The sequence below is a fragment of the Nanorana parkeri genome, unplaced genomic scaffold (assembly GCF_000935625.1).
Source record: "Nanorana parkeri isolate BGI_ZX_2015 unplaced genomic scaffold, ASM93562v1 scaffold1809, whole genome shotgun sequence".
Taxonomy (NCBI): Eukaryota; Metazoa; Chordata; class Amphibia; order Anura; family Dicroglossidae; genus Nanorana; species Nanorana parkeri.
In genome coordinates this window covers 153,477-168,678 of record NW_017308077.1, presented here as the reverse complement: position 1 = coordinate 168,678, position 15,202 = coordinate 153,477, and the positions used below count along the sequence as shown (strand labels likewise).

At 40.9% G+C, this 15,202-nt stretch overlaps 1 protein-coding gene across 3 annotated transcripts in view; it reads left to right on the top strand.

Moving 5' to 3' along the window:
• NOS1AP (nitric oxide synthase 1 adaptor protein) overlaps positions 1-15,202 on the top strand; it is an 87,568-nt gene that overhangs the window by 21,510 nt on the left and 50,856 nt on the right. For all 3 annotated transcript variants that reach the window (XM_018571680.1, XM_018571681.1, XM_018571682.1), the window contains exon 2: positions 3,456-3,527. In XM_018571680.1, the coding sequence (XP_018427182.1) occupies positions 3,456-3,527 (72 nt within the window). The remainder of the gene's footprint in view (positions 1-3,455; positions 3,528-15,202) is intronic.

The window sequence follows — 15,202 nt, the reverse complement described above, 5'->3', positions numbered from 1 at the left end:
ATATATATATATATATAATGTTAGTCAATGCACAGGTTAAAGCCCCATGCAGGGCAAAACACAATCTCCTACATCGTATCCCCCTCTAACCCAGTGTGCAAAGTTTTTAGTTATTTCCTGGTGAAAAAATGTATACTTGCCTAACTCTGCTGTCCTGGTCCCTCGCCGGGGCTGTTTCTGGGTGTGGGGGAATACTAACCCAGCATTGCAGATGGCCCCTTGTCTGCCAGTACCCTACTGTCCCCCTGTGCTGAGAACAATCCGCTTCTGTATTCTAAGGGGTTCCCTTGCTGAACAGCCCATACGAAGTGTCCACGTGACAGGAACACCTGAAGAAGGACCCATAAATAAAGAGGAGAGAAGACTCTAGCCTGGAGTGTCACATAACTGTTCCTGTAGGTGAGTAAAAATGGGCATTTAGATTTATTTTTTTTAAATCTCGCTGTCAGTTAGTGAAGGGGGTGGAGGGAGGTTTACATTGTTTCTGAGATGGGCTTTAGAAGTATCTGCCAGTATCCATCTTCTAATCTCTGTCCCATTTCCACCCTTATGAACTGATTGCTGTGGTTGGTCAGATTGTCCACATTCACCTTCATTGCAATGCAAAGTTTAATGAACAGCAGCTAAAGGAGAAGTATTGGGAGAGTAAAATGTACTGTTACCAATACTTAGAGCCGGCATGTGACTCTGCAGGTGTCACATGCCGGCTCCATAGATCGAAAGCTGAGTGATCATGAACTGCTGATTGCCCAGCTTACGATCTTCTCCCTGTAGATAGCGGTGACTATCCATCACCGCTCCTGGCAGGGATTCCCCCTCCCCTTTCTGTTCCTCCGGAGCTCATTGGAGGGACAGAGAGGGGAGGAGGCGGGCAATGCTGGCTTTGGCTCTTGAGAGGCAGAGCCAGCTGTCACTCAGGCAGTGGAGTGGAACCTGACAGTATTGTTTAGATCGTTCCCAGCTGCAGCACGGGTCTGTGCTGGCAGAAGCCCACTAGATGCTGACTTTGGGTTACAGGAATACATTAGTTAATATACTCCTGTGACCAAAAAGAGGATTAAAGCCAAAAAACAAAAAAAAGTGTGGCCATAGTTTTCTTTTAACTTTTTCATGATTGTAGGAAAAGAGATGAATTGATAGGCTGTACATTTCTATGGAATTGCAGTGATAACCCCCTCCACCCCACCCCCACTCATCTTTTAGTAAATGTGGTAGTGCTGCTGCTTTCTGATACTCTTCACTTTCCTCCCTTCTTTTGTCCCGTTCTGTTCACATTTTCACCTTACTGGGATGTGGAATCTTGTGCAATGGAAGTTCTTATCCTCGCACTTCTCCATTTGACTGTCTGGAGCATATATAGAATTGAGCTGCGAAACGGATACTTTGTTAGTCTGACTGCAATCACTGAGCCTTCCACCCCAGCCCTTTATTATACAGTATTGTGTGGTTTTATCGCCCACTCCAGGGGAACTTCTTTTATTGTTGCTTTCAATTGGTGATTGCTTGGGTCCTATGGCTGAGCAATATATTACATTTGATAGTCTGATTGTCTTTTCGTTCTTCTTTTTTTTTTTAAAGGCAAAGTCCACCTTTTTAAAAACAAAAATAATAATAAGAACCCACATGATACTATGCTCACGCTATCATGCAATGCACCTACCGCATGTTACAGCGTGGCAAGTGCCCTGCATTACCGTTAATTTGAATGGGACCCCAATACACCTCCCAGGTGCATGCACTACTTTTTCCCATCGCAACGTATGGTATTGCAGTGCCATGCGTTGAGCCACGGTGGATTGCATTGCACCCAGGAGGTGCTTTGTGGTACCATTCAAATGAATGGTAACGCAGCACACCTGTCGCACTGTAACACACGGTAGATGCATTGCATTATAGCGTGAGCATGCTAATACGTGGTCCTTTTATTATTATTATTTTTACAGTACCAGGCGAAAAACACACCACTGCAGGGTAAATGGGGCCCTAAGTGCTCTCTTCCTATTGCATTGCATCTGCAATCAGCAGACTTTTCCAGTGTTCTTTGTCTGTCGTGGTGCAGACATTCAGCTACAGGGATGGGAGGAAGAAGGAATAGACTACAAGTGGGGTGTTGTCAAGGCTCTTGTATTCCATTGAGAACTACAAATTCCTGTGCTGCAGTGGTAGCATAGATCTGGTCCAAGGATCTGTGAATGGATGACGCAGCTGTATGGGTGAAACCCCTCACAGCCATGCCAGATTTGGAAAATAGCATATTATTATTATTATACAGGATTTATATAGCGCCAACAGTTTGCACAGCGCTTTACAATATAGGGAAGACATTCCAATCACAATACAAATCAAGACAAGATGGTAAGGAGGGCCCTGCCCCTGAGGGCTTACAATCTAAAATGGAGGGGGAAGTGGGTGTAACCGGGGGGGGGACCGGGGTGCGGGTGATATGGTTCAGGACAGATGGGGTAGAGGTCATCTGCCTGAAATGATGGCACATAGTAGTGGAATCAGCAGATAGCAGAGGAGCTAATGCTTCCCCTGCCATCTGCTGTTGTTTTTTTTTTGTATTCTGACGGCGGCAGGTGAACGCCATCAGAATACAAAAAAAAACAGGATAAAATGTTTCTCTCGCTGGCATCAGTGACTCCCTTACCATCCGGGTGAGTTGGGATGTCTGCATTATTATCCACATTTTAGAGTTTTTTTATTTATTCTATGGTAAGGTAACATTTATGGTTGTGGTTCAGCACCATTTGCAATCCCGTGTGGCTGGTCCCTGGAGTGGGCACGCTGTAGCATTTCTGCTTTGTACTGTCAGAGTGAAGTTCCAGCGTACCTGAATTCTTGGCCTATTAATCCTGATCTGAGCATAGGATTTCTCCGTATCCTTCAGCTCCAGCACTGACACCATAATACAGAGCAATTTTCTGTTAATTATAGGATTAGTTCTGTGGTATGTACCTAGCCTTAAAAACAAATTGGATATATAATGCTGTCTCGACTTCATGCAGATATTATCCTGAAACTCAAGAAAATCAACATTAACCAAGCAAGATAATGAACGTTTTATGTGTAATTGTATTGGCCGGTATATGACCTTGAGATAGTTTGCAGTGCACAAGGCTCTGTCCTTGAGCGACCTTGTATGCCGCAGTTAATGAGTAGGGACATTGTAATGCTGCCGGTCTTTTGTAGGTTCTTGTAGCTGCACACTGAACTATTGTACCCTTTACTCTGCTACTTCCCTACTTGCTCTTTCTCTTCTGACCCAGCCAACTATTGTTTAGCACTGTGACATTTCTTGTCTTTCCACTGTGTGAGCCAAATTCATTGTGAGCTCTTCACTGCCAGATCAGAACAATAAAAAAAAAAAGCCAGCGTGTGACCATTGTTGATATAGCATAGCGTATTGCTTCCACCAAGGGAGGGGAATAAACTTGCATCTTTTTATTTTTCAGTACATTGGAAGTTTGGATGTCCCACGGCCGAACAGCAGAGTGGAGATAGTGGCTGCCATGAGACGAATACGGGTACGTTTGAGTTATTTGTTGGAAAAGCCAATAGGAAATGTCCGTGTGACATGAACACCTGAAGAAGGAAAAATGGAAATGGAAAACCTCCATTTTTATTGAATAAAATACATATTTGCTAAAAGGCCATTTTAAAATGTAATGTTAAAAATATATTTCTAGTTCAGTTTACCCCAAAAAAACTAAACAACTATACCCCTTGTAGTTGTGATTTTGTAGTGCACTTCTGGTTATCCAATTGGCTAACTTTCTAAAATTTCTGGACAGAGGGTGAGAGTATGACGCTAAACTCCAGGAGTTGAACCTTAAAAATGCATTCAAGTAAGAAAAATGTATCTTATTTGTGTACCACTCGGCTGTAGATCTTCAAATCATCTCTGAATTGGTGCCGACACTCTCCTTCCTTCTGGAGGGTGGCTGCTTTTGTTCCCCATGGTTCCTGTGTGTGTTGTAGCGTAGCCACCGCTCCAAGCTCACTCCTGTGATGAACTACAATCTCACGTTTAGTTTACTAATTTGTATAGAGATTGTAGCCCATCACGGGAGCGAGCTTGGAGCTGTGGCTACTTTACAACACACACAGGGACCATGGGGAACAAAAGTAGCCACCCTCCAGAAGGAAGGACAGTGTCAGCACCATATCAGAGATGATTTGAGGATCTATAGCCGAGTGATGTACACATAAGATACATTTTTGTTAATAGTTAAGGTACTTGAATGTATTTTTATGATTTTAACTCCTGAGTTTAATACCTTCCTTTACCAAATAGGTTTTCTGGACCGAATGTCTGCCCTTGGCAAGTTACTTGTACAAGTGCAGTGTTGCTTGTAGGTCATCTGATTGTAGTAAACGCTCATAGTCCTCCATCAGCATTAAGAATTTTGAGCGAATGCATTGGAAAACATTTTCTTAATATCTGCAGAACCGAAAACGGATAAGGATCTGCAATGCAATATATGAAGTATATAGTTCCCCTTGGGATTGTTTTTGTTTGTTTTTTTTAACTCCTCATCTGAACTAGAGTTACAAGTTATCAAGTATGTGAATTATAGGCTCACATTCCAGGTATTACGATTTAAGTTGTACTTTATAAATATGCTGGAGGATCTGTTTTAGAAGGTTAGGCCATATCAATGCTTTATAAATGGGGCCCCATTTAAACTGCATCCACTAGGATGCATTGCTCAACGCAGGTCCAATGCAATGGCAAGCTGAAATTATTGTTTCACACCAGCATGCTGCGTTCATGTGTATTGGGGGAAAATGGAACGTGTTGCATTGAAAGGCACTACAACGCGTCAGAGCACTGCAGCAGGCATTAAGGAAAACAGGTATATCTGTTTTAGATGTAGAAAAAAAATGCACATCAATGCCTTAAAAAAAAAAATGCATGTCAACTCAAGTGCGCTAAACATGCGCAAACGTGCACCAAGCGCAATGCACATTGGTGTGAATCCAGCCTTAAAAAGAAATATCTTTTACATGTCACTCTACCACCACTACAGTTCAGGTTCTCGAGTGATGACCATGTACCCCAAGGGAGAACTTCTCCATTTATAACAGTTTGCTGTTTTAGAAAATAAATCATGTAGAAAATAGATATGAGAAGGCATTTTAGTTGTTTAAAGCTGAACTACAGGCAGATAAAAATGCCATTTATGCAGTTATGTCTTCACTGGCAAATCATTAGGCGTCTATTCTAAACAAGTCTCAGAGCCCTGCACACGCCAACTCTCTGAACATTTGTTCTGTGCGAATAGAGGGAAAAAGGAACGTTCTTAGTATTTCTTTCAAGTTGAATGTAATGTAATACCGCATTTTTTGCCGCTAGATGGTGCTGATGAGCATAGGAAACCCCTTTAAAACTAAGGCTAGTTTGTAGAACCGGAGAGTAGACTGCCGGAGTTGTTGTCTATAGGAACATAATTTGATTCTGTATTTTCTTTTACCTGTTTTGTTTTTATAGCTTAAAGCGGTACAACGGGCAGAGTTTTTCTTAACCCTTGCAGTGGGGCTACCCCCGCACTGCAAGGGTTAAGTGCACATTTGTGTCTAGGTGCTAAAAATAGTAAATTATACTCACCCCAACGGAGCCAGCTACTCTGGTACCTGAAGCCTGTCTCTTCTTCCGCTGCTGCCACAGTATGTCCTTCGGCGTACTCGCATCCTATAAACTGTGTATAGGATGTGAGGCTCCCTAGGCTGCTGCAGCAGAGGGGGTGAGAGGCTCAGGACCTCCTGGCTTGGAGGATCGGGTGAGTATAACTTTTATTTTTTAGCACCTAGACACAAATGAGCATTAAACCCTTGCAGGGGGGTGGGGGGATGGGTAGGGATAGCCCACTGCAAGAGTTAAGAATGCAATTCTGATTTAACACAGTAACATCCTCTAGGATAAGATGATTCTATCCCTATAAAAGTAGAAATGCTTCATAAAAATGTAAGCGGCATTCTAGTAATTACCCTAGTGCCCTAGACGCTGTGGTATCCTCCGTATATTTGCTCTGTGATACATGTTTTATATATGGCTGCTTTTCGGCTTGTTGAATAATTGATAAAAACACAACATTGATCTTGGTTTAAATTTTCCTGGAGTCTAACTTCACTGCATTTCGCCTAATCTGCCATGTACTCCGGATGAATAAGTTATGGAATAAGGTTTGGCTCATTATGTATATTTAATACTTCGAAGTAGGAAGGTTCTTGTAAAGCATGATTACGACGCTACGGTGTATCATCCTGTCCTGGCAAATTGGGATTCTGTGAGATAGATCTGTGACGTGGTGCTGCTTGCTGTTTTCTATAGATCACTGGTCCGGTTATATGCTGTCACCTAGAACCTGCTACAGATGCTAATAATTTTCAAACGGTATGCCAGGACAAGAATAAAAAAATATATTTATATTCAGTAGCATATACAGTATATTGCAGTACTTTCAAATTACCATGTTTTATTAGTACAGAACAGTACCTGCTGATCTGTCAGAAATCCTGTGTCCTAACTTCCTTGATGGGGATAAAAAAGATTTTTTTGGTGCTCTGAAATTCTACGCTGTGTTGTCGGCCCTCCCTGGGCATATTATAATGTGCACAAATCAAGAGGGCTTATGTCAGCATCCATTAATTTGCATTGGTATGGTATGTTATTCCTTACCTTTTTAAATGTGTCTTTGGTGAAGGCCTTTGTACCGATTCCAGGCTACTCTAAGCAGTTTGACCGTAAAAGTAGAGGGACAAACTGAGGGACAGACTGAGCTTCCTCATTACCACACCATTCCTCTAAATCCGTAACCCTTTGTTGGGACAGACAGTGTTCACACCTAGTTTACAACTGATAATTAAATCTGCTAGCACAGTGCAGAGAATTAGAGTAAACATAACATTGCACATCCCCCTCCTTAACCTTACATAAGGAGGAAGCTATGTAGGATTTTTAAGCAAGTACAAAGCACTTTAAAATGAAGGCAGTCATTTTATTTATTTTTTTAAGTTTTACTATGTGAATAAGAACATTCAGATATAAAATAGGTTTTGTCCTGATTTGGCTGCAAAAGTGGAAATACACTTGAATTGGGTAACAAAGCTTGAAAAAGAAAACTTGGCAGCTACATGTAGATGTAGTTACTAACCTACATTGCCTGTCCAAAAAAAGTCACCACCTGGATTTAGCTAAACGAATAGGAAAGAGCCTTCCATTAAACATCATTTTCACACATGGATTGGCCACCACAGAGTCCAGACTTTAACCTCATTGAAAATTTTTGGGATGTGCTGGAGAAGACTTTACGCAGTGGTCCGACTCTCCCATCATCACTACAAGATCTCGGGGAAAAATGAATGCAACTCTAGATGGAAATAAATGTTGTGAAATTGCATAAGCTTATCAAAATGATGCCACAGCAAATGTGTGCCGTAATCAAAGCTAAAGGCAGTCCAACAAAATATTAGGTTGTGTGAGTTGTTTTTTTTGGGGGGAGGGGGGGGGACAGGCAGTGTGTATACTGTATACAAAAGCTTCTTAATATATTAATCATTGATAAGTTTATATAAATATATATATTGTTGTAAATGTTGCATTCACCTTTTATATTTAAAAAAATATAAAAAAATTGGAAGCCTATATTTGCCTTTTAATGACTGTGAACTGTGAACAGTAGCTGGCGAGTTTTTGCTGTTGGCTGTCTGTAAGAGACAAGCCGCTGACACCATCTCTGGGGGCTGTGCTCACCACTAATCTGACATGCCGAGTATATGACAGGGCAGCTTGAAATACCATAAACCAGACATAGATAGAGGACGGATGGAATGAGGATAAATGTGCTTGAAGCAGAAAGATTACAGCACAGAATGGATACTAATCCTCCATCATTCTGTAACAGATCCCGTGGTGCTGGGGGGGAGGGTTTAAGTAGCTTCAGATGTCCTGCTTTTATCGTATAGATTATTAAATATATATGCCTTATATTTACAGAAAATGGATATTTACACTTTGATCCTTTTTAATGTCTGTCTGTTTTCACTCTATATCAATTTAATTCCAGTTTAGACTATATAAATGTGCTAAACCGGCCATGTATTAATGTGCATGTTGATAAGCAGATGAGGCTGTAAAGCTGCCCATACACTGGTAGATTCTCCAACAAGATTTCATGCAAAAAATGTAATTAGGGCGTTTGATAAAGCCACCAGAAACCTGTAAAATGTCATTTGAAATTTCATTTGATTTTAGCATTCCATTTTGGAATGAATGGAAAACCACATAATTGTTCAAATTTCATTCATTCGAGAGAGATTTTCATCCTGTTTTTTCCAATTTTTTTTTCCGCCACTACGGTTAAAATCGATCATCAATTTGCCTTACTAACCATTACAAAATGGATCAAACATTTTTCAAACAAAGTGTTACTGGTGTATAGCCATCTTAAGAAGATATAAGATAATTTGTATGTCGGGAACCTATTGGTGGTTATTGACGAAAACACAGCAACTTTTTCCATCTGTCAGACCTTTCCAACACAACAAAACATAATACGCTGCCCGGCCAACAAAAAAAGTCACACACTCTAATATTTAGTTCGACCAGCTTTAGCGGTTGGCACGCATTTGCTGTGGCATCATTTTGATAAGCTTATGCAATGTCACAACATTATTTTTTTCCATCCAGAGTTGCATTGATTTTTCACCAAGATCTTGTAGTGATGATGGGAGAGTCGGACCCCTGTGTAAAGTCTTGTCCAGCACATCCCAAAGATTCTCACTGGGGTTAAGTTCTGTGGTGGCTAAATGATGTCTCATGCTTTCACAATTTGAGCCCGATGAATCCTGGCATTGTCATCTCCGAATATGCCCAATGTGCCATCAGGGAAGAAAAAATCCATTGATGGAAAAACCTGATTATTCAGGTAGAAAGCTGACCTCAATTTTGGGTGACATAACGTTGCTGAATCTAGACCTTGTCAACTGAAGCAACCCTAGTTGATAACACTGCCTGAAATCCAGTTGGTGACTTTGTTTTTTTGTCCAGGCAGCGTGGGAGAGATTATCTGTGATCAACTAGATGTTTATTGGTCTAAACCCCACAAATCAGGGCATTCATGAAACACCTTACTCATCATATATAATCTCTCACCCAGCCATTCACATACTGCAAAAAAGTAAACCGGTATGGTTTAGTTGTTGTTAATATATATAGGGTCATAAGTAACATATTGTAAGCCCTTTATCTTATCATTTACCATTGTTTTTAAGATCTGGATTATTCTACCTGTCAGTTAAAAGCACCTGTAATCATTTGCACATTGCTACATTAGCCTAACCAAGATAGTGATACTCAGTACTACACATTTCTGCTTAGGGCAAAGGGTTAGGATTCATTGCTGTCTGTGTCCTTGTTGGGGTATTTGCACTTCTTGTGTTGGTGACGATCTTTGTGATAAGTATGGCTACTTTCTAACTTTTCCCTGTTTTTGTTTTATTTAATTGGAAAACACATGAAAATGCATAATCCATTTTCATGCATTTGAACTGAATTCAGTAGAAACACATGCAACTCTATGAATCCAGCCTAAATATTATTAAAGCCAAACTCCAACTAAAAATTGTTAGATAAAAATTAGCAGGCCATCAGTAGTTGAACATAAAATCAGCTTTTATTGCAATATTTACTTTGTCTGCAGATCTCCCCTGCAGCACTTCTCTTCTGCCACAAGATGTCCTCAGTCTGTTGGCCAGCATTATTTAACCCACTTCCTCTGAGCTCAGGTCATCCTAGACCCACCCCAGCCTGTGACAGGAAGGAGTGAGCTCATATCTCTATCACTTGCTCTACGAACATCTAAGATTTGCAGCACATTATAGCCACTAGATGAAGTCAAGAAGCATAAGAAATTATTCTCTTTTTCTTATTTATTTTTTATAAATACCCCCCTATGTACAGTATGTATATAGAGTGGCCATTTCACATAAAGCAGCTTCCGTGTCGTGTCATGAAGGGCACACTATAACAAAAACATGTGAAATTTAAAAAAAAAAACCAATTAGGGCCATTATCTGTCTGATTCTTAAGCATGTCACACATAGCTGAGCAGGTCAGAACTTTGCAGACTTCCCTTCTGTTTTGTGTAAGAGGAACTATAGGAACTATATATTTTTATTGTTTCTCTATTATGTGATATAAGGAGATCAATAATGGTGTAAACAATCTCATCAGTGTATGTATTAAAAAAAACCTTTTTGGTGTATTCTGTAATCCGTTGTGCAGAGGTGGACAGCTTTTTGACTATTGCATATCACTGCTGATTAAGTGCACTATAACACCCTGGTGCCCAAGTGGTGGGTCAAGGGCTGCCTTTGGCACTTCTAATGTCTACAGGACTCAGTAGGAATAGATAGAAAATCTTCCAGTGAGGACAAAGTTCTGGTGGCGCTTTGGACCACCACGGTTTCCAAAAACCACCCGCACTCCTTACGGTCTGTAACCTTCCAATGGTGGTGGTGCTCTGGTGATCACACGGATGGCACCGTGCAAAGCTCAGAATAGTCTCAACAGGTCACCAGCACACACACAGATGAATTCAATATGTCTTGGATATGTTTATTAAAGAATGTCACGATATGTCATTAGAAGAATGTCGTGACATTTTTTAATAAACAAATCCAAGAGATATTGAATTCATCTGTGTGTGTGCCGGTGACCTGTTGAGGCTGCTTTGGACCACCAGGGATTTTCTTCTTCCTGTTGTGTCTGTCGGACAAGAATCAATCAAAGGAGGGAAATCTCCCTTTGCCAGAGAATGCAAAAATCTGAGAAAGTTTTGGCTTCAGTTCTACTTTAAGTGAGCTGAACTCTGGACCCAGACCAGGTATATGAAGATTCAGTAAATGTGTATAATTCATGAAGTGCAGGCCTATCAAACTAGTATTTTTTAAAGTATTTTTTTCCATATGAAAATCTTTTTTTGGGCTGGTTTAACACATTTAATGGAATGGCCTCATGCTTTTATGTAGTTAGTAAAGGCTACCTTTGTATACATATTTTTTTTTCTATTGATTGCTTATTAATATGCTTTTTATCCTTGTTTCTTGATTAGAAATTGTAAGTAACTGTAAGGATTAAAAATATGTTATTCTTGGAATTGGGTAGGTGGCCCTCAGCAGTCCTAATACTGCCCCTTACAAACAGGAAACCGATCTGTGATATTTCATTTCTTCAGACAGATTACTGTGTAGTGGCTCATAGTCAGATGGTTTTTTTTTTTTATAATAACCTGTCAGGAAATTGCTCTACTTGCGTTGGGACTAGGATGCTCGGATGTGCTTTATATTTTTCAAATCCTTTGTTCGTTTTTGGGAGTACACAGCACAAAACACACACACACAGCTGCTTTTTAGGGCATATTGTGAATTGCTCCTATAATGTTGTTATAGTGGGCTACAGGTGACTTCCACAAAGTGTGTTGTTTAAATACGGTTTTTATTCCGAAGAAGTCTCCACTGTTAAAATAAGGAACTCACACTTTCACAGAAGGTTATTGAATACATGTATTGTTTAACAATATAACTGTGACAGCATGTTTCATTTCATGTCCACACTCTAACAGACTGGAAACATACACACAAGTGATGCAAGCATATATTGGAGGAGAAAGGACGCTTATTAGTCACAGAAATTTACAAATGTTATACACTTGGTTATTTCCCAATTGTATCTCGCTTGGTTCAGGTATCCTTTAAATGTTCCCCTCCCCTAGAAATACCCTAGCCCCCCCAAGTCTTACCTGTCCCCTCTTATAGATCCTCACTGTGCAGCCCACTGGGAGCTGCACAGCGTTTTCATCTAAGTCTACTGGCCAGGCTCTGCCTCTTTCGCACATGCGTTGCTATTTCCATTTATTGTTCATGGAAAGGTTGTCCCAAATAATAGATGTGCTATCCATAGGAATAAATAGAGGGGTCTTCCTTCCAAGCATGCTCATAAGAAGCAAATCCAAAACTCGGAGGAGCAGGGACAGGTAATTATAAGACTTGGTAAGACAGGGGTTTCTGGGTACATTTGTTCTATATATGTTAGAAAGTCATAGGTCAGTTCCCACACTCATATTTTACATAAAAGTCTATGTCATGATTACTCTGGCCACCAGTTGTTGTTGTGCGCACAGCTGTATAATCGTCTATGGTGGGCCAACATAGTGTCTTTAATTTATGGAATAGTCAAGTCATATATGAAGTTCCTTCCTACTGTACATGAGTGGGGGATCAACTTCCTTCTTTGTTCATGAAACCTATTAGTATAATGGCTGGTGAGTTGTGGCTGGCCTCTTCCTAAATCTAAGCAATGACAGGAGTTGGGTCTCATGTATATAGGTATGTGAATGAAGAATTGTATGTGTTACCCACAATTCACATACTTGGTGTCTCCATCTGGAGATTTTTCTTCACCTCCAGTGGCTTTCCCTCAAACTTTAATCAGAACAGGAAGTGAGGGGAAACAGAGTGCATTATAGAATCCTGACATAGTTTGTAACTTGTAACCAATCCCTACCATTAGTGATGAGCTAGTGGCTACATTTGCTGTGGAAGCATTCCCCGCCCCTTTGTAGCGGGCTGGAAATACGTCTACTACCACTGATTGGGCCGGGAGGGGGGCGTAAGGTCACAGTTTTCAGTGGACTTGAATGAACCCGGCCAAACTGGGTGCACATTAAACCCAAGCTCATCACTACCCACCATAAACACAAAAAATGGTTCCATTGAGACCTGTATTGATGTCATATATAGTTACACCCTTTAGACTTCTTCATGAAAAGTGGATCAACATCAAAACTGTTTAGGTAGTATAGATCTCTGAAAAACGAATAGATTATTTTTATTTATTATTGGTTGGTTTTGCCAGTGTGACTCGAACATTCATTGCTAGTTAGGGACATCTTGCACATGACATGATTTTCAGCCAAATTGGGATTTATAACCTCATCCAGAAATGCGCTTTTCTTGAAACCTAATTGGACAATTTACTTGTTTTTTTTGATTCTCCACGAATCTTGAAATTTGGCACAATCCTTTACAGTAGACTCGCATTTTGCCTGGGAAAGATTAGCTAATCCTCCTAGTTGGCAGTGGATGCATTTGCCGATCTCTAGGTAATATATCCGCATTAGTTCCAGTTTTTATAAATCAGCCCCTGTGACTGTCCAGCACAATTGGTAGCAATTTATTTTAAAAGGTTATTCATCCTACTCTCTGCACAATGTGTTTTATAGATGTGTTTTATTCTTTGATGCACTGCTTAATTTGAAGTATAATATATTGTCTGTTTTGAAAGAATGCCAAGAAGCGGATTCTGAAAACTGAATTTAATAAGGATTGTAGAGGGTAGGCAGAGGACAGAGAAGGGAGGTTAGAAGTCGAGGTGGGAGGTTAAAGACTTGTATTAGGCTTTAGTATTACAAAGGAATCTGAAGAATTTTTTAGTGTGGGAGGGCAAGGCGTGGTATTCACTGACCAGGGCTCGTTAAGGGGGAGAGGGTCAGGGGGAGAGGAGCTAGTGGAAGAATTGGATGTAGGCCTGCTTATACTCCTCCAGTTAATGTATTTGCTTGTTAGAGACGTTTTGTGTTATAGGGTCTGTTAAGGGCAGGCTGCGGGAGAAGAAAAAAATATGATGCTGGTTGATTCAAGTAAGTGAATCCAGGGAATGAATGAATGTCCTTGGCAGCTTGGAAAGGTCATATGTTTTCCTGTTCCAACTCTTGAAAATGTAAACACCTTAGCTCTACAAATGAGATCCCAAAGGTACAGTAACGTAGTGAAGCTGGAAAACGTTCATCCACTGAAACTAATGTTTAGCTATACAGCATAAAGCTACTGTATTTTTAGCCGAAGGTTGTCAGTCTCCTTCCCTCTTTCTGTATCCTACAGCTATGAGTTGCTGCTACTCTCACTATTTCTGTCACCTAAAGTGTATCAAAAGCCCAAATAGTTTTTTCTGTTTTGGATAGCATAGGGAAGGGTTTAAGAAGAACTCCAGGAATTACCACTGCACTGCAAGGGTCAAGTGCTCATTTTGCCTAGGCGGCTCAAATAAAGCAAATATGCTCACCTGATCCTCAGTCCCACGGCAGCCAACACTCACCTCTCTGCCCCTCTGCTCTGGCTGTGGTATGTCCTTTGTGGTCCTCACTAATGCAAATCAATGGACCATTAAACATGATGAGATCACCAGTCCTTAGACCGCCAAAGCCCAGGGGAGAGGAGGCTGTGGGGGCCTGTCCAGCAGCCCCATGGGACCTGAGAGTCAGGTATGGAACACAGCCTTATTTGAACTCCCTAAACAGAACAAGCACTTAACCCTTGCAGTGAAGGCATAGCCTGACTGCGAGGGTAACTTTTTTTAAATTCACAATGTTGTCAATTGATGTCTATGTCCGTGCTACAGAGATTCACTCTGTTTGTCCTGGTAACCATTGTCACCAGGACTAAAAGTAAGCGGAAATCAGATCAGCCGTATCGAAACAGATGTGTGTGTTGGGTTACATCCAGTTACCCCCGACTCCGACCAAGTTCGTAAAACCAAAACGGAACAGAGTTCCATTTTGTTGGCCTTTTTATCGTGGCGGATTTGGGGTAATCTGATGTAAATGAACACGTCCGGCTCCCCATGTATCAACGTGGGTCCGGTAATTTCAGGGTTTTTTTTTTCTCCATCGCAAGATGAACCTGTGGCCATCAGATTTAGATGGACCTGACTAACAAATTAAAGAAGAGCTTTGGGCATTTTAAAATGAACCCTTGCAGTGAAGCTACACCCATACTGCAAGGGTTAAGTGCTTGTTTTGGTCTAGCGGCTAAAATAAAATCTACTCACCTGAACCTTGGTCTTTTCTGGCTGCCAGACTGGTCCCCGCATCCTCTTCTCCCCTGTGCTCCGGCGGTCTAAGGACATCATCGCATCTAAGGCAGTCCATTGACATTCCACAGCTGTAGCGGAGGGGAGAGAGGTAAGCACTCACTGCTGCGAGATCAGGGAGTATGCCTTCTTTATTTCCTGCCCCTAGACCAAAACGAGCACTTAACCCTTGCAGTGTGGCGGTAGCATTTTTAAAATGCCTCAGTTCTTCTTTAAATCAAAAATCCAGCTAACATTTTTTGAGCAGATACAGATTTTTTTTTTCCTTTT